Consider the following 27,878-nt stretch of genomic DNA (forward strand, 5'->3'; position numbering starts at 1 on the left):
GGCAATAGGAGATGGAGGGCAAGCTGCAATTTCACTCACGCCTGACGTTGATGGAACGCACGTTCACATCTTGGAAAGTTCGCAACTTGAAGCTTCGTATGTAGGGGACTTAATGTATTCATCTTGCTATTCATTGCCTTGAGCTCAGCTTTTGTCTTGGCAAATGAATTTTCTAATTTTTCTTGGCTCCACCTTAGTTTTGAGTTCCTTTTTACAGTAATCTGCATTTCTGTTGATAGCCTTTCTTAATTCTTTCAGTATTTTCATTACCTCCTTTTTGAACTCGGTGTCTATTAGACTGAAGAGGTCTGTTTCATTGTTTGTTCCTTCAGGGGAATTCTCTTGGTCTTTTAAGTGGGAGTGGTTCCTCTGCTTCTTCATTTTGCTTATACTGTATTTTTCTTACTCTGTGAGTTGGGGAGAAACAATTATCTACTGTAATCTTGGAGGTCTATTTATAAGTGGGAGTGTCCCTGTGTAGCTTGTGTGGGTTTAATATTTTTTTGGTGTGAGAGCTGCTTTTAGTTTGGGTGTCTCTTTCCTTAGCGTGTGTTGGCCATTATCCCCTTGACAGGGGGGTGTGCAGGTGCGCGGCCCGTGCAAGCTCCTGGGAAGGCAGGGACAGCAGTTGGTGCCCAGTCATAGGACTCTTGGTGGTAGACAACATGGACATTTTAGATGTACCATTCCTCCTATGGCAGATACTAAAATCCAAAAGCCTGTCTTACAAGAAAATGTTAAATGGGGACATTTTCTGCTGAGTATGCCTATCCATAGTTTGTTTTTGAAAACTCAGATGCTCTTATTAAAAATGATTCTGAGGGATTTCCCCAGTGGTTCAGTGGTTGGGACTTCACCTTCCAATGCAGGGGGTGCGGGTTTGATCCCTGGTCAGGGAGCTGGGATCCCACATTCCTCACAGCCAAAAAGCCAAAACATGGAACAGATGCAATATTGTAACAAATTCAATAGAGACTTCGAAAATGGTCCACATCAAAAAAGTCTTAAAAAAAAAAAAGATTCTGAAATTCAGGTTAAATAAGACAACTGTATGACTGTGGATTTGTATTAAGTAAGGCTTGGAACACTGAGAGCTAGTCTTCCTATGTTATGCATCTGTATTCATTTGCTAAAGGCTGTCAAAGTACCACAGACTGGGTGGCTTAAATTTATTTTTAATTCTGGAGGCTAGAAGTTCAAGATCGAGGTATTACAGAATTTTCTTCTTAGGCCTCTCTCCTTGGCTTGTAGATGGCTGTCGGCCCCCTGTGCCTTCCCAGGATCTTCCTGTGTATGTCCTAATTTCATATAAGAGCACCAGTCCTATTGGATTAGGGCCCACCCTGGTGACCTTCTTCAACCTTAATTAGCTCATCTAAAAATACAGTCATAGTCTGAGGTACTGAGGGGACATGACTCAACATGAATTCCAGGGACACAATTCCACCCATAACAGTATCTAACAAATTTAATAATTAACCTGTAAAAGACTCTACATTCATAGAATACCATTGATAGAGTGGGGTAGTTGGGAACAACTTGTGTGCATATGGTCATTGACATTACTCGGATGTAGAAATTTTCTAAAAAAATGGTGATTTATTTTGCTTTAACATACAATGGTAAATATATTGGGATCATCAAGTTTTAAAATTTGCTGGTCCTACTTCACACATTATAATACTAATGTAAGCTCATTAGTTCTTCCATTTCATTGTAGGAAAGGGATCCAATTAAGACCTACCAGCAGCTTGGCTAAAAATGGACATTAAAATCAGATAACACATTGTAAATATAAAGTACTTTTCTCCAAATGTGTATAAAAGTTTTGAAACAATCACTGCCTGCTCCACAGGACAATTTGGATTTTAAAAATGTTCCAGACCAGGAATAGCATAGCCCTGTGTAACAATACTTATAATAGTTTAAACAATATTTTATCAAAGGCTTTTGTACTTGACATTTGAAAGAGAGAAACAGTAGCCAAGGAACTGCATAACCAAAAAATGAAAATTATATAAAATATTTCCACCACTATTTAAATGCCAGATTTAATCAAGCAATAGTAAAAAATATCAAAACAAAAAACATAATAATACAACCTTCTGTTTAAAATAATAGCACTGTTCTGCCTCTTTTCCACTGAATTTTACATATGAACAGACTATATATACTGTTTTTTCAGAGAAATGTCCATTTGGTCTGTCACACAAGTCAGGCTCACACTGAATCCTTTCGCTTCTGAGGATATACAACTCCATGATGTTTCCATATTTCCAACATTCTGGGTCAAGTGCAATGTCTGAAGTATAATACATTTCTCTTTCTCCTTTACACAGTGCAGAGTATACAGGCTTAGGTTATGTAGCTTCACTTTTACTCCAGGTCACTGTCTTTTTCTAAATTCAAGGCGGTATTCAACGGAGTGCAGTAGTTTGGCTTGTCGGAAGGTACAAAGCCGGGCAGACACACACACTTATAGGAACCTTCGGTGTTGATACACTTGGCATTCTTGCAGAGAGACATCCGGTTGTTCAACTCATCACATTCGTTGACATCTGCAATAAGCCAAACCATGCAGGTAAGCAAGCTTCAACATCACTCCGGGAGGAAATGCAATTTACACCCTACCTGAGGCATCCGGCCTGAACACAGCCTGGCTATTCTGTGCTCTCCCCACAGTAAACTGCATAGTCTTTCCCATTATTGTCCGTCTGTTTCAATTACGTGCAAGAGAAATACTACTTTCTAGATCTTAAAAAGGTGATTATCCAGGAGGTTCTAGAATTTCTTTCCCTGTTTGTTATTTAACACAACAGGGACCATTTTGTCAGCTTGACTTTTTATAGTCAAACCTTAAGAAAGCTGGAACAACTATCCTACTTCTAAATTCCTCTCTGCACATACAGAAGAACTGTTAGGTTGTCAAGAGACATACAGAGAGCCTCTGAGCAGCCTCTCTAAAGGTTTAAGTTACTTTCCACAGGAAAGAAAGGCTCTATGCACTGGAAACACCTTTAATAACCCAGGTTACCTTTTTTTTTTAGACCCACCTCAGATTGAGACTAACAAAACTGAAGTGGGGAAACTACACGACGGAGCAAAACAGCCACAAAAATAGAGGAAAAAAAATGCTACAAGTCAAGGGTCATTTAGGAAGGAGGCCAACAGGCTCAGGAACACAGCCTCAATCACACGGTAAGGATAAACATATTTTTACTGTTCTCTTAAAAGTAAGAGGGAAGGCAATGTGAGAGTTGTGAAAAGAACTTTCTCTAAAATGGAAGTTGTATTTTCTTTTTCATCTGTATTCCCCTCTTGCTGGTGTCAGGTATTCAGGGAAAACATTTGCTGCAGAGTCAAAAGCTCAATTTAAAAGAGTCAAACTAATTACCCCAGACTTTCTGGCCTTTCCTCCATAGGTATGTACCATTTATATGAATTCTTAAATATCAACTTTTTAAAAATTTGTGGTAAAATATATGGAACATAAAATTGACCATTTTAACCATTTTTGAGTGGATAGTCCAGTGGCATTAAGTACCTTCACATTTTTGTGTAATCGTCACCACTATCCATCTCCAGAACTTTTCTCATCTTCCCAAACTGAAACTCTGCAAATCTTAAATGTACTAGATTGTCTGAGGTCCAGCCACAGGGCATTGAGGAAAAGAGTAATTTCCCATCAAATACATATGATTCTTACCAACACAGGTCATCTTGGCCATATCCAAGTGATACCCATCAAAGCAATCGCAGGTGTAACCTTCCTGCACCCTGACACAGCGCCCGTTTTCACAGCCGTTGAGGATGCCACATTCTTCAGCCTGCAACTCCTCAAAGCTATTTAAAAAACCTGGAAGGGAAAGGACAGGAGGCAGGTTAGGAATTTTCAACCTCTTACACCGTTTTTTAAAATGACATGATCATTAAGGTTATGGTTCATCATACATACATATTTCCAATTCCTTAAAGATAGCATTAAAATTTAAGCGAATATATCTGTACACGATATTAAGCAAACTATCACCAACCTTGGGTAGGTTGTCCTGATTAGCCCCACATCTTGAATTCTGATGTGCTACATTAAAATCACATAAAACGACACAGCAAGTAGGGTATTTGTTTTTGCCCTTAATTATTAAAATGTTTTGTCTAAGATTTTAAATTTCCTGAGTTCTCAGTAGGGTAAATGTCAGAACATCTTTCAGGATAGAACCGATGGAACTCACTCTGAGAGTAGATATTTGCTAAGACGCACGAGCATTGGAGGCAGTGCTCTTTCATTGGGAGTTCCCAGGCGTGGAGAAAAGCCAGGCTGGCCATGTGAGGTCTGTTTGCTCTGGCTTTGGAATGAGCCTTACAAAAGGGCTCTTGGGGGATCAAAGGATAAAAGCAGTAAATGCGACTCAAAACATCCTGATAAATGAGAAATACATCATATTTCTGTTTAGAAAACCAAAATTCTTTTAAAGAAAACAAAGAAGCTCTTGTTTGGCTCCTTTTTTTTTTAGATATCTTTAAACTGATCCAGAGCTAGAGTTTAGAAATACAAAAATAATGTAGCCAGGCATCAAGAATATTTTCCTCTGTTTCTAGAGAGGAAAGTTGTAAATATAAATCCACGGTGACCCAAACACACTGTTGATGTTGGGGGTCTCATCCTCTCCCCCACCTTCTGAAGGCACCATGTATTTGCTTTTTCTTTTTTTATATAAATTTATTTATTTATTTTTGGCTGCGCTGGGTCTTCGTTGCTGTGCAAGGTTTTTTGTAGTTGCCGCGAGCGAGGACTACTCTTTGTTGCGGTGTGCGGGCTTCTCATTGCAGTGGCTTCTCTCGTTGCAGAGCACGGGCTCTAGAGCACAGGCTCAGTCATTGTGGTGCACGGGCTTAGTTGCTCCGCAGTGCGTGGGATCTTCCCGGACCAGGGCTTGAACCTGTGTCCCCTGCATTCGCAGGCAGATTCTTAACCATTGCACCACCAGGGAAGCCCCACGTATTAGCTTTTAAGGGGGAAAAAAAAAATCAACCTAGAGTCAGAACTCTACATCTGGCCTTTGAAGTAATTCTCCAGTCGAACTGCAGGGGGCAGCAAAATATCATTTCTTATGCAGGGCTGTAAGGTCTAACAATGATTTTAAAAATTAAGTAATACATCTAAAAAGGAAAAAAAATACGACTGGGCATCAAGACTGTCAGCAGATCCTGAAGCCAGTTTGAGAAATATTGACAAGAAAGTCAACCTATGGAAATATTTCAAAGTCCAGGTAACACAGCAAAGTTCATTTTAACTAGTAAAATTATGTTTATTACAGAAATTAAAACATGAAATTAAAATTTGAAACTCCTATACACACATTAAGCAGACTCCCCAAAATACTTCTACAGGACTCTAAAACAACAGCAGTCAGCAAAGGACAGCCCGTGCTCTAAAGTGGGCCTGCTACCTATTTTTATAAATGAAGTTTACTGGAACACAGCCTCACCTATTTGCTAATATCTCTCTGTGGCTGCTTTCCTGATTCCAGAGCACAGTTGAGTAGCTGCAAAAGAGACTATATAGGCTGCAAAGCCTACAAATTTTACTATCTGGCATTTATAGAAAAAGTTGATCTCTGCTCTAGAAAATTCCGGTTTTAGAAATACTGCTCTAACTAAAGGTCATATCAGTCATTAGCCCAACTTTCTTAAACAGAAAGGCACAAGATGATGAATAATAAAGGTGGTGTGATTCAGCCTCTCTTTTACCACCTTACCCCATACGATTAAGTCTTCAGTAGGGCCAGAGAGCCTTTGATCCTGGTCTAGGAAGGAAGAGCTATTTCTCTGCAACTTGTAAGAAATTTAAAGGCCCTTACATAGTCAAAGCTGGGGGTCTTCCAACTGCATCTGCAACTTCCTATGTTGCTAAACAGGAAATTGACCTGATACCAACATGCTTATTTCTTAACATTTGTAGTGAATTTTAAAAGTTTTAAAGCAATGACAGCTTTAAAAAATAAAAAACAACTACATAAGCCAGAACATTTCAACATTAAAATTCCTGGCATCTGAACTATAATGCATTAGAGGCTGCACACACAAGCCATGGGATTGTGTCAGAGTTACATGTAGATTTACCCTGGTATTTTGGACTTATGGGGCAGGCAAACTGTACTTTCTTTCAACTTTAATATTTCTTCTCCCTTTTTTTTTTTTAAAGTAAATGTTTACTGACCTATAAATACATACACAGAAGTGTAGAAATCATTAAGTGCACAGGCTTATAGCTGTCAATGTATTTAAGCACATTTCTTGAAGTAGTGCATGATTATTTGTGGTTGATTAAAAGAAAATCTAAGGCAGGGGTCCCCAACCCCTGGGCTACGGACCAGTACTAGTCCATGGCCTGTTAGGAACCGGGCCGCACAGCAGGAGGTGAGCGGCCCGCAAGTGAGTGAAGTTTCATCTGCAGCTGCCCATTGCTCGCATTACCGCCTGAGCTCCACCTCCTGTTAGCATTATGGTGAGTTGTATAATTATTTCATTATATATTACAATGTAATAATAAAGTGCACAATAAATGTAATGTGCTTGAATCATCCTGAAACCCCCACCACCACCTGTGGAAAATTTGTCTTCCACAAAACCGGTCCCTGGTGCCAAAAAGGTTGGGGACCACTGATCTAAGGTGTTAGAAGTTAGGATAGTGGTTACCCTGAGGGGGTGGGAGGGCGGCTGGTAAAAGGGAACCAGGGGTCCTTCTGGATGCTGGCAATGCTCTAGATCCACTCAGGTCTAGAAGACCCAACCCAGCTGATTTAATAGAATGCTGTTTTCATGTAAATTTTAAAGCAGTTTTAATTTGGCTGAAGGATCAATATACTGCATACTTTAAAAAACAAAAGGAAAGAAGGGAGAGAGGGAAGGAGGAAAACACTCTTTGGCTCAGAACTGAAGTAGCTCCAGAGGCACCCACAAAGCTTGTGTTGCTCCTCAGGACCCAGGTCACAGCTAGTTTGCTTTGTGCACAGGTGAAAGGTCCCAAAAAAAGAACAGCATTGCTGTATTTTATAATTTCAGCAGTGTCTCCAAAGTCCTAACCCCAACTACCTGGTCTGCAGGGATTCTGCCTTGAAAATCTGGAGCAGCTTCACTTGCTGCAAGGAGGCCCCCTCTGTAGGATGTGGAACAGGCACCTGGACTCCACTACTCTAGTCCCATTCTTGAAGGCAGACAACCCATTATCTACTGATATTTCAATTTGTACCATCCCATTTTTCAGACTTCACATAATTAGTCTGTATTTGAAAGCTCTGGTCTCTCCCCCAGACATATTTAGCTTGTGTGGCTTCCTTATCCGGGACACTCTGGTTGTACATTTAGGCATTTACTTTCTAAATGGGAACAGGATTCACACATACACACTCCACCTCCCATTTGAAAAGTCTGCTCACAAATCCAGGAGAAGCATCACACATCATTTCTTACTTAATAAACCCCCTCACAAGTGAATTCTAAAAATTAATCTCTGACCAGGAGAGCAATCATTTTATCTCCCATTCTAAGAGAATGGACTTGAGGACATGGGGAGGGGGAAGGGTAAGCTGGGATGAAGTGAGAGAGTGGCAGTGACATATATACACTACCAAATGTAAAACAGATAGCTAGTGGGAAGCATCTGCATAGCACAGGGTGATCAGCTCAGTGCTTTGTGACCACCTAGAGGGGTGGGATAAGGAGGGTGGGAGGGAGATGCAAGAGGGAGGGGATATGGGGATATATGTGTATGTATAACTGATTCACTTTGTTATACAGCAGAAACTAACACAACATTGTAAAGCAACTACAATAAAGACGTTAAAAAAAAAAGATCAACTCAGTACAGTTAATACTTACCATTTCCTTGTATGAAAAAAGACTACAATATAACCAAGCTATCAAGAAAACTCTGACCCTTAAACTAGGCCACCACTTTATGGGTAAAAAAATGATTTTGTCATGGAAATTATAACAAATAAGATTTTCTTTAAAGAAAATAAACGTCCCAAAGCAATCTACAGATTCAATGCAATCCCTATCAAATTACCAATGGCATTTTTTACAGAACTAGAACAAAAAATCTTAAAATTTGTATGGAGACACAAAATACCCCGAATAGCCAAAGCAGTCTTGAGGGAAAAAAGCAGAGCTGGAGGAATCAGACTCCCTGACTTCAGACTATACTACAAAGCTACAGTAATCAAGACAATATGGTACTGGCACAAAAACAGAAATATAGATCAATGGAACAAGATAGAAAGCCCAGAGATAAACCCACGCACCTACGGTCCACTAATCTATGACAAAGGAGGCAAGGATATACAATGGAGAAAAGACAGTCTCTTCAATAAGTGGTGCTGGGAAAACTGGACAGCTATATGTAAAAGAATGAAATTAGAACACTCCCTACCACCATACATAAAAATAAACTCAAAATGGATTAAAGACCTAAATGTAAGACTGGACACTATAAAACTCTTAGAGGAAAACATAGGAAGAACATTCTTTGACATAAGTCACAGCAAGATATTTTTTGATCCACCTCCTAGAGTAATGGAAATAAAAACCAAAATAAACAAATGGGACCTAATGAAACTTCAAAGCTTTTGCACAGCAAAGGAAACCATAAACAAGATGAAAAGACAACCCTCAGAATGGGAGAAAATATTTGCAAATGAAGCAACGGACAAAGGATTAATCTCCAAAATATATAAACAGCTCATGCAGCTCAATATTAAAAAAACAAACAACCCAATCCAAAAATGGGCAGAAGAGCTAAATACACGTTTCTCCAAAGACACACAGATGGCCAAGAAGCACATGAAAAGCTGCTCAACATCACTAATTAGAGAAATGCAAATCAAAACTACAATGAGGTATCACCTCACACCAGTTAAAATGGGCATCATCAGAAAATCTACAAACAACAAATGCTGGAGAGGGTGTGGAGAAAAGGGAACCCTCTTGCACTGTGGGTGGGAATGTAAATTGATACAGCCACTATGGAGAACAGTATGGAGTTTCCTTAAAAAGCTAAAAATAGAATTACCATATGACCCAGCAATCCCACTACTGGGCATATACCCAGAGAAAACCATAATTCAAAAAGACACATGCACCCCAATGTTCACTGCAGCACTATTTACAGTAGCCAGGTCATGGAAGCAACCTAAATGCCCATCGACAGATGAATGGATAAAGAAGATGTGGTACATATATACAATGGAATATTACTCAGCCATAAAAAGGAACGAAATTGGGTCATTTGTTGAGACGTGGATGGATCTAGAGACTGTCATACAGAGTGAAGTAAGTCAGAAAGAGAAAAATATAGTATAGTAATGCATATATGTGGAACCTAGAAAAATGGTACAGATGAACCAGTTTGCAGGGCAGAAATTGAGACACAGATGTAGAGAACAAACATATGGACACCAAGGGGGGAAAGGGGTGGGGGGGTGGTGTGATGAATTGGGCGATTGGGATTGACATGTATACACTGATGTGTATAAAATGGATGACTAATAAGAACCTGCTGTCTAAAAAAATAAAATTCAAAAAATAAATAAATAAAACAAACGTAACAGCATTCCCACCAGTGAGACTCATAATCTGATCCGGTGGTTCTCAAACTTGAGTGTACGTAAGGATTACTCAGAGGGCTGGTAAAGCCGATTGGTGGGTCTCACCCCAGTATCTGATTCAGCAGGTCTACAGCATAGCTCGCAAATTTGCATTTCTTACAAGTTCTCAGGGACTACATTTTGAGAACCACTGACTAAACTTCAGAACCACAATTTAGTTCCAAAATAACTAAAAAATGTTGCTTACGGTCCTGAATGAAGTAGGGATCAGCTTCGGGAGCGTATTGTTCACTGAAGTCGACCAAGGCATCCTGTCCATATGGCTGCCGGCGTCCCGTGACGGGGATGTTACACAGCTGGGCGTAGTCATCTAAGAAGGAAATGACAATGAACGTGACACACCATCGCTGTTTGCTCGCACCTGGATGCACCCAGTCACCACGTGCCCCATCTCCCACACACACCCCTGATCCTGAAACATCTCAATATTCTTTATGGGTGCTCTATACATCCACATACAATTCATGCTGTACAGCATAATTAAGATTCTGAATAGAAGACCCAACATAGTAGCTGAACAGTTGGTAGAATGTATCCCAGGAGAGTAAAGGACTGAAAAAATGAGCCATTGGAGAGTGCTGCAAGCCTTTTGGAAGAATGGCTTTATCTGAACCCATCAGGTGTTTTCCTCAAAACATTTAAAGTGTATAAAGTAGTCATTCATACAGATATACACTTTTCCACTCACTAGAGAGAGAGAAAAAATGCATCTCTGGTGATCCAAAAATGAGACACAACCAAACGAAGATGCTACTAAGTACCATTTGAATTTAGTACCTACTATTACACTCCTCTACTCAAGACCTGGTCCTTATGAATAGCATTATAGCAGTGATGATTATCATCATCATAACAGTAACAGTGAAGTAATGGTACTAGTAATAACAGCTAAGAGTTGTATCATGTTTGCTCTGTGCCAGATACTGTTTTAAGCACTTAATACACATTAATTCACTAAAATATTTACACCACCCTATGAAAAGCTACCATTATCTCCATTTTACCAACGGGAAACAGAAGCATGGAGTGGCTAAATGACAACTGGTATGAGGCAGCACCACACTTGAACTCAGTCATGCAGCTGAAGGATGTACACTTAACATTCTTCCTCTCCTACATCTACCTTAGCTCCTTTGTAATTCTTGTCTTTGCCTCTTCTGCACCTTAGCTGAATTCATCTGCAGTTACCGTTTCTTGAGGCCACGTTCCCATTCCCATGGCCATCTGACTTAACTCCCCCTTTAGTCCTCCTCGCAGGACCCACCTAGCACATGGGATCTTGGTTCTCCACGTGTTCGGGAATGACTGTGCTTTCAGTGCATTTCACGGTCTCAGGCTCTTACCCGTACTTTGGAGCAGAGTTATTGAGAAGGTCTAGAGAGGAAAGCTTTAAAAGAGATATCTTCATGTTCTGAACGCCCATTTTATAGAAAATATACTGCCCAAGGATTCATCCAGCAGTTGGTGAAAATTCTGGGGCTAGCCAGACTTCAGCATCTCTGCCGGGACTGAGAGCTGCAGGTCAGCCGGCGCCAGGACTGGCTGGACGCTCAGGGCAGCCGCACTTGCCCGGACCACAGATTGAAGGAGTTTCCCCCTATTTTGGTTCCTTCTGTAACAAAACTAAAGAAAAGCACTGAGGCAAGTGTGTGAACTCTCAAGGCTTTCTTCCATCACCCTCCTCTTAAAGGAGTCAGAGGTGAGTGTGAGGTATGTGTGTGTATGCGCACGCATGCACGTGCACACACCCGCACGTTCTCCCCTAAAAGACCCTGAAAAGCAGAAAAGACCCTGAACCCCTAGACGGGGTAGGATCATGGTTGCCCCTTCCTAAAATTCTTCTTGTGGGAGGCATTCCAGGAACGGCGCACACCCCCATCCCAGACATCCCCGAGCGCTTCCCCACGAAACCATTTCATGAGAAATATTAATTTCATTAAGGAAATAGCTAAACCTGGAAAAAGATCGTTGACTCACAAAAATAAAGCTTCAAACAAAGAGAACAAAAATGGTTGTCACTTCTGCTTCAGGTTTGAAAGAGAAGAATTAAGGGTTTCCCTGCAAAGGCAAGATCGCAGAAATGTTTACAAGTTTCATACACTGAGGTCATTTTCTCTCATGACTTTTTATATATATTTGTTGTACATCTGAAAGGGAGACAACATTTTGTATCCAGGCAACAGTTGTGATCAAGAGTGGATATTGGGCTTCCCTGGTGGCGCAGTGGTTGAGAATCTGCCTGCTAATGCAAGAGACATGGGTCGAGCCCTGGTCTAGGAGGATCCCACATGCCACGGAGCAACTAGGCCCAGGAGCCACAACTACTGAGCCTGCGCGTCTGGAGCCTGTGCTCCGCAACAAGAGAGGCCACGATAGTGAGAGGCCCGCGCACTGCGATGAAGAGTGGCCCCCGCTTGCCGCAACTAGAGAAAGCCCTCACAGAAACGAAGACCCAACACAGCCAAAAATAAATAAATTAAAACAAAAAAAGAGTGGATATTAAAAAAAAATTAATTCATGCTCTTATTTTGCAAACCTAAGTCCAGAGATGGCTGAGCAGTATACGCTCCTCTTCAGCACCTCGCGCTCAAGTCCCGAGCCCATGGCTTGTCCCCTAGACCGTGCCTCTTCCACCAAGAAATGACCTGGTCTCCACCCTCCAAGCTCTCACCATCTAACAGCACAAAGGGAAGGGATCAAATGGGAGACAAGTGGAGGAGGAATGGACTTCTGTTCCTGTGTGATGTTTAGGAACAGCTTCCTAGAAAAGGAACACTTGACTGGAAACTAAGTAGATGAGAAGGATTTACTTAATAGAAGATATTTGGGATTCTAAAAAGAGTTTACCCAAAGGCATCACAAAAGCAAACTGTAAGCTGTGTTTGGGGACTACCAAGTAGTTCCTAAGAAAGGCTTTGGACGTGACCCAGGCCGTAAAGGGAAGCAGAGGAGAGTAATGGACGGGGGACCCTCTGCGGTTTGCTGCATCTTCCTTCCCCTCCCTTCATCCCTGGACATGCATTTTTCTCAAGTTTCTAGAACTTACTGTCCTTTGCTGCTTCACTTTATCTAACACGTTACCAATCCAAACTTCAAGAGTTTTGGTCAGTTATCAAAACATCATTTCTACATTAAATGTACTCTCTTTTGTATTTGAAGATGTGCTACAGTCCCATCAACACCAGGACAGGCATTTTGAGTTATTTTTCTGGGAGCATGATGGGTCTATCCTAATCCATCCATGCTGCTTCTCCCATTGCGCACATCTGCTCTCATTCTTGGCCAGGGTCAAGGGTGAAATGAGCACAGGGTAATGAAAAGAACATGGGCTTCAGAGGCAGAAGCCGGGGCTCAAGTCCTGACTGTACCACTTACTTTCCAGCTTAGCAACTGTGGGCAAGCCTCAGTTTTCACATCTGTCACATGGGGATAATTCCTGTTTGCCTCTCTGTTACTGATGTATTAAAAAATGAGATGATGTTATGGAACTGTTCATAAATTTTGAAGCACCGAGAAAATGGAGGTTACAATTTTTTCTTTTCGGTAAAATCACTCATGTCCCTGCTCAACATCTGGAAATGAATGAGGATTTGCAAAGATGGTATCAGAATGATTGATATAACATAGTGTTAGCAAAACTTTAAACGTAGTTGTCAATGGGCAAAGACTTGTACAATAAATTAAGAGCAATGACAGCACAGTCTCCAGATGTTTTTAGATATTGTTTCAAGATTTGAAATTTTTAAATAGATGGAGGGGAACTCCAACTCAGTAAACAGAGAAAGATGTCTTCATCTCAAAAATTATTGACTGCCTGGGCAAATTTAATCGCTTGATCAGACAGTGATAAGGTATCAGCAACAACACATTTTAACACTAGATCAACAAAACTCAAAATACAGGGGGAAAAACTGATGTTCAGCAGTTGTTAGTATATGCTCGACCCCTTTAGAAATGCCTTGAGTAGCCAGTAGGTTTCTCATCATCTTTTAAGGGAACAACTGGAATATCGTGGAGTTTTCTAGTGAATCCTGGGTAAGGCGTCTCCTCCAGGATCTGGGCACATGCACCTTTCTAACATGTGCTGGATCTCTGAGCATCCCAAGTCACACCAGAGCCCACTGAGCTTGGAGGCGCTTGGCCTTGGTTATCCCTAGGGCTGGGTCATGGCTAGAGTCCAGCTGGGGAGGCAATGAGTTGTGGTTGGCTGAGGCTATGGAGATGGGAATAGCAGATCCCTGAACTGTTTCCACAGCTCCTGATGGCAGCCCATGAGAATCTCTTGGCTGCCACTTCATCCAGCTCAACGTGTAGAGATGAACACATTTTTTGTCCCTAGAGTCTTTTTCCTTCTGCAAGACACTCCTTACTTAAGCAAGTTGACAACAATTAAGGACCTAGTTGTCTGGGGCTTGGTGCAAAGGAAGAGCTCTGCTTAGCAGGGCTTGTACTTTGTGAGGCAAATGCCATTTCTGGGACACCATACAATGTGTCCGTCCAGGATCTAGCCGAATATGAATGTGAAATGAATAGGAAGTGGGAAATATTCACACCTCAAAGTCCCCCCACTCATTGCACTCCTCACCTCTGCAGGCACAAATGCTAAGCTCTTGATCAAAGCTATGACAGACACACATGGGATGGTGTGGGCCACCATCACTTACGTGGTCTAAACAAGATCCAGGCCATGGATCACGCTCAGTTCCCTGGCATGGCAGATTCACATGACAGATGGTACTGCTTTGATTTTAATTTTAAATTGAAAAAAAGTTAAAAAATTGCCCCCCTGGAGCCAAGAGGTCTGGGGCCCCTGCTGTCAGCAGCAATGGGAAGCACATTATCATATCCTGGCAGGAAATCTCCTTCCTTATGACAGACACATCTGTAGGGCTGGTCTGGACAGTCACACGTCACAATGCGAATCGGGCATGTGAGGAAACTGGGAGGTGAAGTCTGACTGAGGCAGATTAAATTCAGCTGCTTTTAGAAATGATGAAGAGGCTGCATTTCGTTCTCCACACATCAGGGCTGAAAACCTAGTGCGCTCTGAAGTTTGAAGTGCATGATTTTCAAATAAAGGAGAAGGACCCATTCATATGCCTAAGGAAAAATGGGTCATATTTTACTGAAACTTCTAGATCAGGTGTTTTTCCTACAGGCCTCCACATGTACTATTAATTGAGGATGGTGTTTGGAAAACATACACACCAGGAAATGGAGGAAGGAGACAGGGAGAATGGAACGAATATTTACCTGAGCGCATGCTGAGCCCGTAGTATAATCGGCATTTTTCTTTGAAATTAGCAAAAGCTATGGAATTAGAAAAATGTTGACCATTTACAGAACATACCATCCAGTACTGATGACAGAAGAAGGAACGTAAGAGAGAGGATTCTACTGGTGATGCCACACCCTGTGGAACTGGACATCTGTTTAGGTGTCTGTCTGCTTAATGCTCATTCTGAGAGAGTACACTCTTATCCACAGTGCCTGGTGAACAGGCGGTAAACCTGCTTTCCTGATGTTAAAACTTGCTGAGTTGTGAGAGAAAATTAGGTATCCGAAAAAGCAGCGGTCCCCAACCTTTGTGGCACCAGGGACAGGTTTCGTGGAAGACAATTTTTCCACGGACTGGGGAGAGGTTCAGGTGGTAATGCGAGCAATGGGGAGCTGCAGATAAAGCTTCGCTCACTCATCTGCCGCTCGCCTCCTGCTGTGCGGCCTGGGGGTTGGGGACCACTGCTAAAAAGAGAAGCACCCAGGGGCTTCCCTGGTGGCGCAGTGGTTAAGAATCCCCCTGCCAGTGCAGGGGACATGGGTTCAAGTCCTGGTCCGGGAAGATCCCATATGCCACGGAGCAACTGGGCCCGTCAGCCACAACTACTGAGCCTGCGCTCTAGAGCCCGCAGGCCACAACTACTGAGCCCGCGTGCCACAACTACTGAAGCCCGTGCACCTAGACCCCGTGCTCTGCAACAAGAGAAGCCACCGCAATGAGAAGCCCGCGCACTGCAACAAAGAGTAGCCCCCGCTCGCCGCAACTAGAGAAAGCCCGCATGCAGCAACAAAGACCCAACACAGCCAAAAATAAATAAATAAATTTATTTTTAAAAAAAAAAAAAGAGAAGCACCCAGAGTCAAAAGCCCGGGGTTCTAGTCCTACTGCTTCCTATTCTTTGGACTAGACACCTTGCTTTGAGCTGTGTCTGTTGAACAGGATTATGGCACTGTGCCTGAGCAGCATTAAAGGCAGTTCATCACTCCATTCAGTGATTGACTCACTCATCCAACCAGAGGCTGAGAATATTACAGGCAGTGTGGGGTCTGGGAGAGAGAGAGGAAGGATAAAATGACAATACACTGACATGTACAATAGTGCAAGTGCATCAAGAAGAGGTAACGCCTAGAGTCAGCCAGGAAGGGCTGGGGAAGCCTTCACCTTGGAGATGAGCATCTACAGGAAGGGGGTCAGCCAGGTGAAGAAGAGGAGGGAAGGTAACTCAGAGTCATAGGCATATAGAATAGATAAGAAAGCCTTAGGGAAATGAAAGGACCACATAAACGCTGCCTACTACAGATCCCTGCTAAAGAACAGTCGAAAAAAGGAAAGTTAGCTAATATGCACTATTAAGCTCCTGTGTGCTAGGCGCTGTGTACCTTTGCGCACACTTTTCCCTTTAAATCTCAGAATCCTATGAAATAACTGTAATTAGCTCCTTTTGTTTCCGATAAGGAAGCTAAGGTTTATAGCATAACTGTCCTAGCTTAGTTGAAGGATTGACTCTGTCGGTCTATCTGCAAAACCATGCTCTTTCAATTCCACAGCTGCCCTTCTGAAACCCTTAGAAGAAAATTATTAAATACATTCCCTAGACTGTAAGTATCAGGTAAGTACTTAGTTCAGCAATAAGCATTTCTGACTAAAATTCCAGGGAGAGTAATAACCGTGAATGCTGGTGAGCACAGCCCCACCAGGGTCAGCTTTATCATTAGCAGGATTTATATTTATTGAATTTGCTCAATTTATTAGGTGGAAGAGATCAAATTGCTTAATGTTCAATTAAATTGTACTTCTCGAGGAGATGGAAGTAATGAAGTCTAGTCTTGGCAGGGTTTACATTCTGTGGGATGCCTGTAAATGTTAATGCTCTAAGGAAACTCACAGGCTGTAGACCAATCAAGTTCCCTCACCCCCAACCATCACCTAATGCTGCCCTTTCCAAGTTCAGTCACTCCCAGCATTTTCCATCACACTGCTGTTTACGTAGCCAGACTACAACTGGAGAGAGTGATTTGTTGGGTGTGAATGCCGAAACAATGGAGGTTCCATTTAGAAATCCATTTCTAAAACCTGGATTTAAAATTTATAGACTTGTAACAGCATTAAATTATGCCACACATGAAAACCTTAAAATAATGATTGATAACATGAATTTCTCAGGAAGGACTGCATGAAAGGTTTCCCCTATTTCTAAGTAAACAGGGCTTTGGGAATAAAACATTAAGTCTTGCATTCAGGCAATCTCAGAGGAAATTAGGAATGAAGTAACTTCTAATATTCGATAAGAGGCAAGACTGGACAATACAATGAACAGGCAAATAGGAGGAAAGTTCAACATGTTAATTTTCTAAGCTGATCTACTTCATATTTTTCCAACTGGAAGGACAGATAAACTGTTTCATTTCCTGCTTTCCTACTCGTTAAGTACCACTCTGAAGTGACAATCTGAGAAGTCAACAATTAGGAAAAATAAATATTATATGGAAGGAATACATTTTGTTTTTTCTGTTATGTTTTTTGCATTAATCAAGCAAGAATTATTTTAAAATTTGAGCTACACATGTGCTTAAGATTAAAGAGGATGTTGTACAACATACGTAATATACTAAATGCCACTGAATTATTCACTATAAAATGCTTAACTTTATGTCATGTGAATTTAACCTCAATTAAAAAACAAGTCAAGAGAAACAAAAAAATGTATTCTTTGAAGTCTGGTATTCATCTAACCTTTCTACTTTTAATTGGTAAAATGAGAAAACAAGACTAGTTGATCTCTAAGGTCCTTTCTAGCTTACACATTCTACAATTCTAAGCAGACATTTTTACTGTTAGGCTGCAAAATATTGGGAAGACAATCTGTCACTGAAACTTGTGGGCTATAATATGAGGTAATCACCACCAGATGGCGCTATTGTCTTCAGGTGGTGCTCACACGGGTGTTTCCAGATGACTGACAATCATGGAATTGAATGCACTGTAAGTAACCATGGACAGTCTAACCTCATTCATTTTCCTGCTGAGGAAACTGAGGTCCAGAGAAATTTAATGATATTTCAAAGGTCAAGTCAGGATAAATTTTCAAAATATTGTTTTCTTTTAATAAAACTAAATTATTAAAATCTAAGGGTAAAAATAACTGTATCTTAAGTTTTGAAGCTGTTCAAAACTCTCTTGATGAATATTCAGAAGTGTAGACCTCAAGGTTATGAAATAAAGATGTACTACTGGGTCATTATTTGAAGAGCAAGTTCTAGATAATTAATGCAATATTAAAGTACTGCTAAACATAATCAATAGATTATTCATAAATATGTATCCCATTTAATTATAGGCAATAAGCTAAAGCTGCAAAGCAAAACTGAACTGTTTTAAGATCTGTAACTCTGTTTTATGATTTGCTCATATACTGCTATTTATCTTAATGTGAAGTAACTCTCTTCTTACCTTCCCCTCTGGATCTATTCAGAATCAGATACAGTCCTAGTAACTCTTCTCTCTGGCAGTGATTTATTTGGCTACCTCGGTAGGCACTGAAAGATTATGATGTGAATGGCAACTCCTAGGGTTGAACAGTGCACAACCAACACAGCTATTCATAACAGCTCTGCTTGCCACTGAGACTTGAAGCTCAGAAGCAAGCATAAAAGAAGGCCTTGTTGTGCCCGGAAGCCTTCCAATGAGCTAATCTTTTGTAATTTGCTTCTTAAGACACTGGCTACTGATGCTGAGCAAAATAATTATCATCATAGTTTCTGCTCCTTGCAGATTTATGCCAACACGCTTCCTAAGCACTTCCTAGACGCTTTCCTCCCAGTCGTAAGAGGCACAGTCTGTCTGCTGCACGAAGGGAGAGGAGGTAAACTTGCCCTCACCCTTCCTCTGCCAGGTGTGCCTGCTCTACCCATGAGGGCAGCATATAAAAGACATGGGCAGCCAGTGGCTTTTTTCCAGCCAGAGTTGTCTTGTAAAGTCAATTAGGAAAAAAGGTCAAAATAAATACAACATTATTTGATTTCAAAACCTCAAACGCAGAACAGGGCTTTAAGCAAATTACATACAGTGATATTTTTCATAGTCCCACTCAGCACAGTTCATTTTCTTAGAGTACATTTCAACTATCAATGAAGAGAAAAAAATCCTATCGGCACAATTTATTTAAAATACATGAAAGTAAAATTTTCACTGAAGAGCAAATCGACACCGAAAGGGCCATTTCTAGAAAATCGAATGCCTATTCATAATGTCTGATTTCAAGGTAGAAAGTTTAAACTGCTAAAAATTTAAGACCAATTAGATTGCTTGTTAATGAAAAATAAAAGTGCTGCTTTTTGTGATCTGATGGTTCATTTTACATGCATATCTTAATTTCTCTACTTTGGCTTTACATTAGAAAGATTCTAATAGATAGGTATGATTATAATAATAATGCAAGTTATTCTCCAGTCAGAATATTTTCAATAACAGAGCATGGCCAAATACCTTCTTAGCACTTCAATGTAGTATAGCTATTAAGAAAATAAGCCTTGAATAAAATTGATACCCCAAAGTCCAAATCGTACACAAACTAAAATTTCAGAAGTGTTCTTATCACCAACTTTCCATCTTTCCATCAAATTCCCCTCACGTTTAGCTGTTCTATAATAGTTGTTGAGGCTACTGAGACAACAGCTTCAACCAGCGTGCTGGTCCTCCCCAGCTGGCATCCCAAACCCTCGCTGACTCACACCAACTCCAGGGAATTGGGTTTGGGAACTGCAGCCCAGTTCCAGGACACTCCTCCCAAGTTCTTGTCACCAACAGTTTAGCAGGAAATGGAGTAAGTTTTCCCCTTTATGAGAGTTTTTTTTATTTTCCTTTTTTGCTTTCCTTACCCTGAGACAAACCATGTTTCCTAATATGACTGCAATATGGTCATAACCTGAACATGGCTTACTTGCCCATTGCTTTCTCTTCCTTGAAAGCACCTGCCCAAGACAATGTTGTTTTAAGAATCCACATTTTGGCTTCATTTCTAGTGTTCTTCCTCTCATGCAGTCCCTCTTTTTGTGCCTGGCCTTTGTGTCATTCATTCCTGTTTATTCACTCCCTTCCACAAGTCCTGTATCTCTTTCCTGGTTTTCCCTGACCTGCCATAAAAGCCCTCTCCAGCCGGGGGTCCTGATTGAGTGTTCAGTATCCCACCTCCTCCCTGCCCTTTTCCAGTGTATATCTGGGGAAGGAGAAGACGACATTTCACTCCCAACTGAAAATAAAGGCCCTTGCTTAAGTGTGTGTTTGTACAGGATGGTAGTGGGAGCTGGAGAAGCTCTACAAAATGCAAACATTTTCTTTAACTGGTTCTCAACCTTTTTTTCAATCCCAGTTGTGATGGCTAATATCATGTGTCAACTAGGCTAGGCCATGGAGTGCCCAGATGAAGTTGGTCAAACATTATTTTGGGTGTTTCTGGATGGGATTAACATTTACATTGGTGGATCTGAGTAAATCAAATTACCCTCCATAATGTGGGTGGGCCTCCTTCAATGGGTTGATGGCTTGATTAGAACAGAAAGACTGGCCCTCCTCTGAGAAAGAGAATTCCACTGCCCACTGCCCAACTGCCTTTGGACTTCAGACTTCATCTACAAAACTGGCTCTTTCTGGCTGATGGCTTTTGACCTGGAACCTCAGCTTTCCCTGGGTCTCCACAACATCAGGCCACCCTAGAGATTTTGAACTTACCAGCTTCTATAATCACATGAGCCAAATCCTTAAAACAAATCAATGACTCAATCAATCAATCAATCAATCAATCTTTCTCTCTCTCCTATTGGTTCTGTTCTTCTGGAGAACCCTGACTATTGCCCCAAACCTTCTTTACTGGGTCAGGGCAAGTTTGTCATTTGTGTGGTAGAGCATTTCAATAAGGTGAGCACATACCTTTAGCAGAAGGTACCTGATTCTTGAGGGGAGTTATGTGTAGTTAGAGAAAAGCTTTTATTAATTATATCTGCCCTATTAGTCCCTTGAGAGTCACTGCAATGTAAGGTATTGCTTATAAAAACTACACATTAGGAACACGTGGGGTCCCCCTGTTAACATGGAAACAAGAGAATGTGCTCTGCATGTCACACATGGCTACTTAGACTCACACTGTGAGTACATACATCCCGTGTCCTGGTCTTAATTCTCTAACAACTGACAATCACAGTCCTGAATTTTTCTACCCAGTAACCTCAGCTGGCCTAAGATGGTAATTCTGCTACACAGATAATGACGTACATTAAGTTTAGAATATTAATACTTTACTGTGAAAGTTTTAGAGTAAGGGGTTTTTTGTTGTTGTTATTTAATATGTCTATAATATTTAAGAGAACCATATACTAGATAATCTGATGGGCCTTGTGATTTCAATTTGAAATACCTAGGATTTTATATTACATGAGAATTCACAGAACTCTATTAGGTCAGTAAGTATTTAGATTCATTAGGGAATTCAATTTGTCGCATTTTCAGTTTGACTTATTAGATTGATAAGAGCTGCTTAAATACCTAAGAAGAAAATGCTTATTAGGATTGGAGGCTGCCCTTTCAGGTATATAAAATGCATGAGATAAAATCAAATACATAAAATTTATAAATCAGAGGCCAAAGTGTTAGAGACTTAATTAACAGAGTTTTGATATAGAAATAACTCTCAAGGAAAGTTTAATCTGTTCCTTCAGCTATATAAACATTAATCACAAAATAAAACGATCTTATTTTATATAAAAATATTGGACTTATAAACAGAAGGACAAAATGTTTACGTTGAACTTAAATTCTTAGGTAAGTCCAGGTTTTTTTTTTTTTTTTTTTTTTTTTAAGTCCAGGTTTTAACATTGATAAATTGGATACACTGAATGTTCATTTAAAACCCAACCCTGAATGGTCTTTTCCAGGCACAAGGCCTCTCTCAGACATTATATAATAACTCACACTGGTAGCCTGGGAGCCTCGAGGGGCACGGAAGCAGCAGCTTCTCGCAGGGGCTGCAGAGATTATCTGGCTCTGCGTTAGTCCCCAAACTCTCACCTGCCCCTCATCGTCTTTGACTCTTGCTTACTTTCAAAGAGACTTCTAGCACGGTATAGTAAGGTAACAATGGGGAATAATCATCAGCTCAACTCATATCCTGGAACAAGATTAGATCTATAATCATCGCTAACACCTACGAAGCATTTACTGTATGCCAAGCATCTAACATGTGTTAGCACATTTTTAACCCTCAAACAAGCCTTAGGAAGATGTTGCTACTACCATTTTACAAGCGAGGAAACTAACGTAATGATCACATTTAATACCAAGGCTCTATGTGCATAATTCACTACTAAATTTTATTTTGCAATAAGCCTTTTATAGTGAGAAAAGTACTTTCACCCTTTTCGGGAAAGTGAGGGGTAGCCTTCTAAATTAATACAAAGAATCTGTTCAATAAATTGCTTACTTGCCCTTCCATATGGTATCCAATTCAGTCTAGTTCCATGGATACCAAGAATTCTGTCCCAAAGAACTGGACCACTTACCTCTGAGAGTGTTCTCTCTGTATATACAGTGTTCACATATGGGGGCCACTCAATTTAGGAGGCCTTTTATATCTTTCCAGTTTGATTTAAATTCTCCACTTTAGCTTATTAACAGCTGCACTTTCTTTGATCATAATAGTCAGGATCTATGATCACAATGATAAATGCTTTCATACTTACAGAGTATTAATTACCATAACCTCAAAAGAGTTCTCAACTTCGGATATAGGAAACTGAAGTAACTCGCCCAGTGCAGTTGACAGAAGCAGTGCCAAAAGCAGAACGAGATCCCTGGGCTGCCCAAACCAAAGGCGGTGACCACTCACTGTGCCTCACATGTAGGATGTTCCAGAGTTATTATTAACATTCTTTGGAAACACAGTTCTTGGAAAAGGCTTTAAACTGTGACAGCTGAAAGGCCTTTTGCAACCACTGCCCAATTATAATATTTTTTCAAGTTTAGTCCATGAGTCAAATCCCTGTCTTCCTTCACACCTCCAAGGGTATTATGAAACTTCTTACACTCAGATCTTTGGGAACATGTAAGAGCCATGCACAGATAGGAAAGAAATCACTAGCTTAACTGTTCAAAGACAGATTCCAGATTCTTTCACTCTTGCAAAACCATATGAAAAAACGGGGTAGATAAGTTACTAGGAAGTATTAAAAAATAGTGTGTCGCAAGAGATGATGGATTTATTACATAAGGATGTTATCTGTACATCTGAATGAGCAATATTGAGGAATGAACTTCTAATTTAGCAATACAACATAATTTTATATCATGTTAGTTCTACAGAATTTTACATTTCCTGTAAATACAGACTGTATGTCTGCTCCAAAATTTATTGCCTAGATGTTGCCTTGTAGGTGGTTCAAGTAAAAAATGAAATGAAGGAATACGTAGATAATTTAACTGAAACTGAAGACAGGCAAACTATAAGTAATTTAGACTGCATTTCAGACACGGTTCTTACTAACTGCACCTTGAATATAATAGTTTACTAAACATGTTGTTATTTGACTTTTTTAAAAATAAGAATTAGACATAAATCTATATTACGATCTATAGAATTCTTTACTGACAGAATTGATTTCAAATTTTTCCTATGCTGTAATGATTATATTTTTCTTCCTGGCACTCAAGTACAAGGATAATCTCTATTCCCACAACCAGAGTTTTCTAATCAAATCTATCTATATATCTATATCTTCGAATTGCTCTGTGAGCAAAACTGAGAGGACCCATGCCTCCGCAGTTTGATCAATAGCAGTGTTTCACAAAACATTTTAAGCATTTGCCAATTTCTTTTGTGGCACTTCAGTCTCCTTGGAGGTTTTTTTTTTTTTTTTAACCCCACTGTGACCTTTCTATGCCTGACCTGCACCTAGTACTTCAGAGGTTAAAACACCTGTGGTGCAGTACACTGTATCAACCAATAGGTGGCAATCTCTCAACACACTAAGTCTCCCCTCAAACTTTCTTAACTTCTACGTTTTAGATCAAGACTTTATCAATTCTTTATGTTCAGTTTGTTCACAATAAGTCTAATTATTTTAATAATTTACTTAACAGAAGTCTAATTATTTTAACAAGATAACCACAGACACCGGGATCCCTGGGTACTTTAGATTCCAGTGTTCAAATGTGTCTAATTTTCTTTCATTTGCAGGTCAATAGGTTTTTATTTCCATGAGATAATAGCACCCTACATATCTTGTAACCCATAGGTACATTTTTCCAGAAAATTTTGAGTTTATACTTTTAAGAGTAGAAATAAATAAAAACATTAAAAGTTCATTTTATCTATGTGCTAGGCATCAGCAACAGTTTAATTCACTGAGAATTACTGACTTGCTTTAATCCATTAATTCATCAAGTATGTACTGTTATCTATTATGGCCACCGTGTGCTTGACTCTGATACAGAGTCTAAGTTGGCTAAGCTTACTGACTGGCTCTAAGGCTGTAGAGTTTCTCTCTCAGCACACAATGCATGAGGAAATTGAAAAAAAATCTCATCTTTAATTTTTCACTTTGTTACTTTTATACTCTAAGTGACACTATTTATCTAAGATGTGCTTTGAGACCTTGGGGAGATAGGGACTGGGGTAACACTAAAGTGATTGATAGCACAGATGCCTGGATTTGAATCTGCCACTTCCTGGTATCTGACCACGTATGGTAATCTTCTGTGTCTCAGTTCCTCTCCCCCCAAAAGGAGGTAATTATATACTTACCTCATAGGATGGCTTGGAGAATTAAATATCTTAATTGATGGTAAGCCTCTTGAATGGTGCCTGGCATTGTGCTATACACATGTCAGCTACCATCATTTTTTACTCAGGTGGAGACCCAGAAAAACCAAGCTACATAAAACTAGTATTCAATAAACTCCAGATTTGAGAGTTCATGACTTCCTTCTAGCATGGCACTGAAAATTTCCAGAAAGATCAAACAATGACCACCCTCTGTCATTCAAAATATGGACACAGTGGTTTGTCTTTCCTGACTTGGTTTTTCGAATAGCTTTTTCTCTCAGAGGCTGGCAATATCATGATAAAGAGCCCAAATTTGATGGTCCTCCCAAAGCAGTTCAGCCACTGCCCCCAAATCAAGGGGAAAAAAAAAAAACATTTTAAGAACAGGCGGGATTAGAGGGTACTGAGAGGGGCAGGAGAAGAAGCGGATGATGGGGCAGGAATAAGAGAAACTCCAGAGGTTGAGGAGGGGGAGGATGTCTGGACACGACCACTTCAACAAACTCCCTGCCGGGCCGCCCTTAACCATCTGAAACCTTCTCCTAATGCCTGGTGTCTGGCCTCCCAGACTTTAGCTGAGGATTAAAATGGGAGCCCCAAGCAGCTCCAGAAATGTACTGAATGGTACAACTAGGCAATTCTTCTCATGTAAAGTTACCCTGACAGGATCCATCACCCTCCACTCACTCACCCTGCATGTGGTACCAGTCTGCACCTGGTACCAATCTGCAAGTTGCCATCTAACTTCAGAGAACACTATTTCAGGAGCCACTCCTACCTCCTCCAACTACCAGTATTCTCAGATGCAGTTGCTGCCTTAGTGAGAATTAGTGCCCATAACCTATTGGACCAGAAGTGTGAAAGCCTGTTTTGGAGCCAAAGCTTTACTTTACACTGCACTTTAATGCTCAAAGCTGATGACAAGCACTGCGATTTATTACTTAAATTCCTCCAGCACTGTTTCCATCAGTAACTAATTGTTCCCCAAAGCAGTGCTGCACTCCTAGGGAAACTGGAAGGTTCAGTGCCTGACAGGCTGGAATTCATCCAGTGCTTTCATTAACAAATAGACAATATGGTCCTTTCTCAACTATCATGTATTCCTGAAGAGCAACATTTAAAAGGCTCAATGGCAGAATGAGCAAATCAGTTTTAAAATTCACACATTCTCTGCTTCCTCTACGAAAAATCAATAACGGCATTAAAGTCGGTTTTAACAAAACCAGGTGGAATGCTGCTAGGTGTCTCTAGAACCTTGCTAGTGTGGTCCGAGACCCAGCAGCAGCATTGCATTGGGACGTAAGAATGCAGAATCCTGCCCACCCACCTCCACCTAGAAACCAGAATCTTTTTTTTTTTTTTAAATAACATCACCAGGTAATTGACATGCCCATTAATGTTTATGAAGCAGTGGTCTAGAAGAGAAAGTTTTATATGAGGACAATTATTTCTGCATTTGTCTATCCTTAATTTCTTAATCCATGTTCAGATGCTATTAGGTAAGTGTGTATTTCATAAGAACCTTAGATTTCAGTTACATTTGAAAATGCATTTGATCTGACTCACCCGGCAGCAGTAGCATTAGGTGCTACAACCTTCTAACGCTTACTACGTGTCAAGCCCTATGCGAAGTGTAACTGATCCTTACAAGAACCCTGTGAGGCAGGTGATATTAGTTTCGTGTGAGGAAACGAAGGCACAGAGGGACAAAGGAACAAGGCTGTGTAGAGAGAAAGTTGCCAAACCAGGATTCCCACCCAGGCAACCTGGCTCCAGAGTCCATGTGCTAACCCCTCTGCTCTGGCTCGTCTTGCTTGCTATACTCCGGCAGAAACATGCTCAACGGGAGACGGTTTGGTGTAGATATGACCAGAACATCACGTACCACTCAAGGAAATGCCAGCTAATCACAGGGCCTCTGGAAAAATTGCTTAACTTTGCCGTGGGCTTCTCCCTGGATTCAGGGTACAGTATCCCTAAGTCTAGTTCAAGGCCCATAATTTCAAGGGTATAAAAGAAATACTGGGACTTCCCTGGTGGCACAGTGGTTAAGAATCTGCCTGCCAATGCAGGGGACACGGGTTCAAGCCCTGGTCCGGGAAGATCCCACATGCCACGGAGCAACTAAGCCTGTGAGCCACAACTACTGAGCCCACGTGCCACAACTACTGAAGCCTGTGCGCCTAGAGCCTGTGCTCTGCAACAAGAGAAGCCACCGCAGTGAGAAGCCCGTGCGCAGCAACAAAGGCCCAACACAGCCAAAAATAATAAAATAAATAAACAAATAAATTTATAAAAAAAAAAAAAAAGAAAGAAATACTCCTTCTGGGATGTCTAACTACTTCCTATACTCCAACAGAAACAGAATAGTGTTTTTCAATACGTGTTCCCCGGAACCCTGGGGTCCTTCACAGATACCTCGAGAGCCTAACTAGTTGTTCTCCCTACCAGTAGCTCCAGCATCTTTGATGTTAAAGAATTTATATATATTGGAAGTTAAAATAATAATTCAGTTGACAAAAGACTACCTTTTTCTAAAAAAATAAAAGACTGAAAATCACTGATTTTTGAGGATTTGGCTGACTATAGACTAGTGATTCTTTTCGGAAAATTTATCACCAGTACTGTGCATATATAAGCTAGAAAGAGTGCAGCAAAGATACTAAACTTTTTTTTTTTTAATTTGGCATGTGGTACCACTATTTCCTCGTACCCCATACTTTCCTAAAAATATTATACAGTATATATTTGTTCACATGGATTTGTTTGAATTTACATTTAAAATTTTGTTTTGTAAAGTCTCAGTTACAAATAATTGATGCAATATTCTAAAATTCATTTCTAACACCAAAATAACTTGAATATTCTTTAAAAAACTTAGTCAATTAGATTTGATTTGCAAAGGCAACTAGCTCATCAGATTTTCATGCAGTAAATACTTAATATCACAGGATCAGGACAGGGACAGAATAAAATGAAAATACATGCAGAACCTTTCATAAAGAAGTTTCCATAACCCAAATGTTGGGGTTGTGGACAGAATATGCACAACGCTCCTACAAATCAGCAAGAAAAAGACACAAAGTCCAACCAAAGAAATGGGCAAAGGATATAATTCACT

At 40.5% G+C, this 27,878-nt stretch overlaps 1 protein-coding gene across 8 annotated transcripts in view; it reads right to left on the reverse strand.

The window, feature by feature from the left end:
• Positions 1-1,579: 1,579 nt before the first annotated feature.
• LTBP1 (latent transforming growth factor beta binding protein 1) overlaps positions 1,580-27,878 on the reverse strand; it is a 427,484-nt gene continuing 401,185 nt past the window's right edge. For all 8 annotated transcript variants that reach the window (XM_059943619.1, XM_059943615.1, XM_059943620.1 and 5 more), the window contains 3 exons: positions 9,856-9,978; positions 3,707-3,856; positions 1,580-2,558 (listed from right to left, as the gene is read on the reverse strand). In XM_059943619.1, the coding sequence (XP_059799602.1) occupies positions 2,377-2,558; positions 3,707-3,856; positions 9,856-9,978 (455 nt within the window). In that variant the 3' untranslated portion in view covers positions 1,580-2,376. The remainder of the gene's footprint in view (positions 2,559-3,706; positions 3,857-9,855; positions 9,979-27,878) is intronic.

Source organism: Balaenoptera ricei, chromosome 13 (genome assembly GCF_028023285.1).
Source record: "Balaenoptera ricei isolate mBalRic1 chromosome 13, mBalRic1.hap2, whole genome shotgun sequence".
NCBI lineage: Eukaryota > Metazoa > Chordata > Mammalia > Artiodactyla > Balaenopteridae > Balaenoptera > Balaenoptera ricei.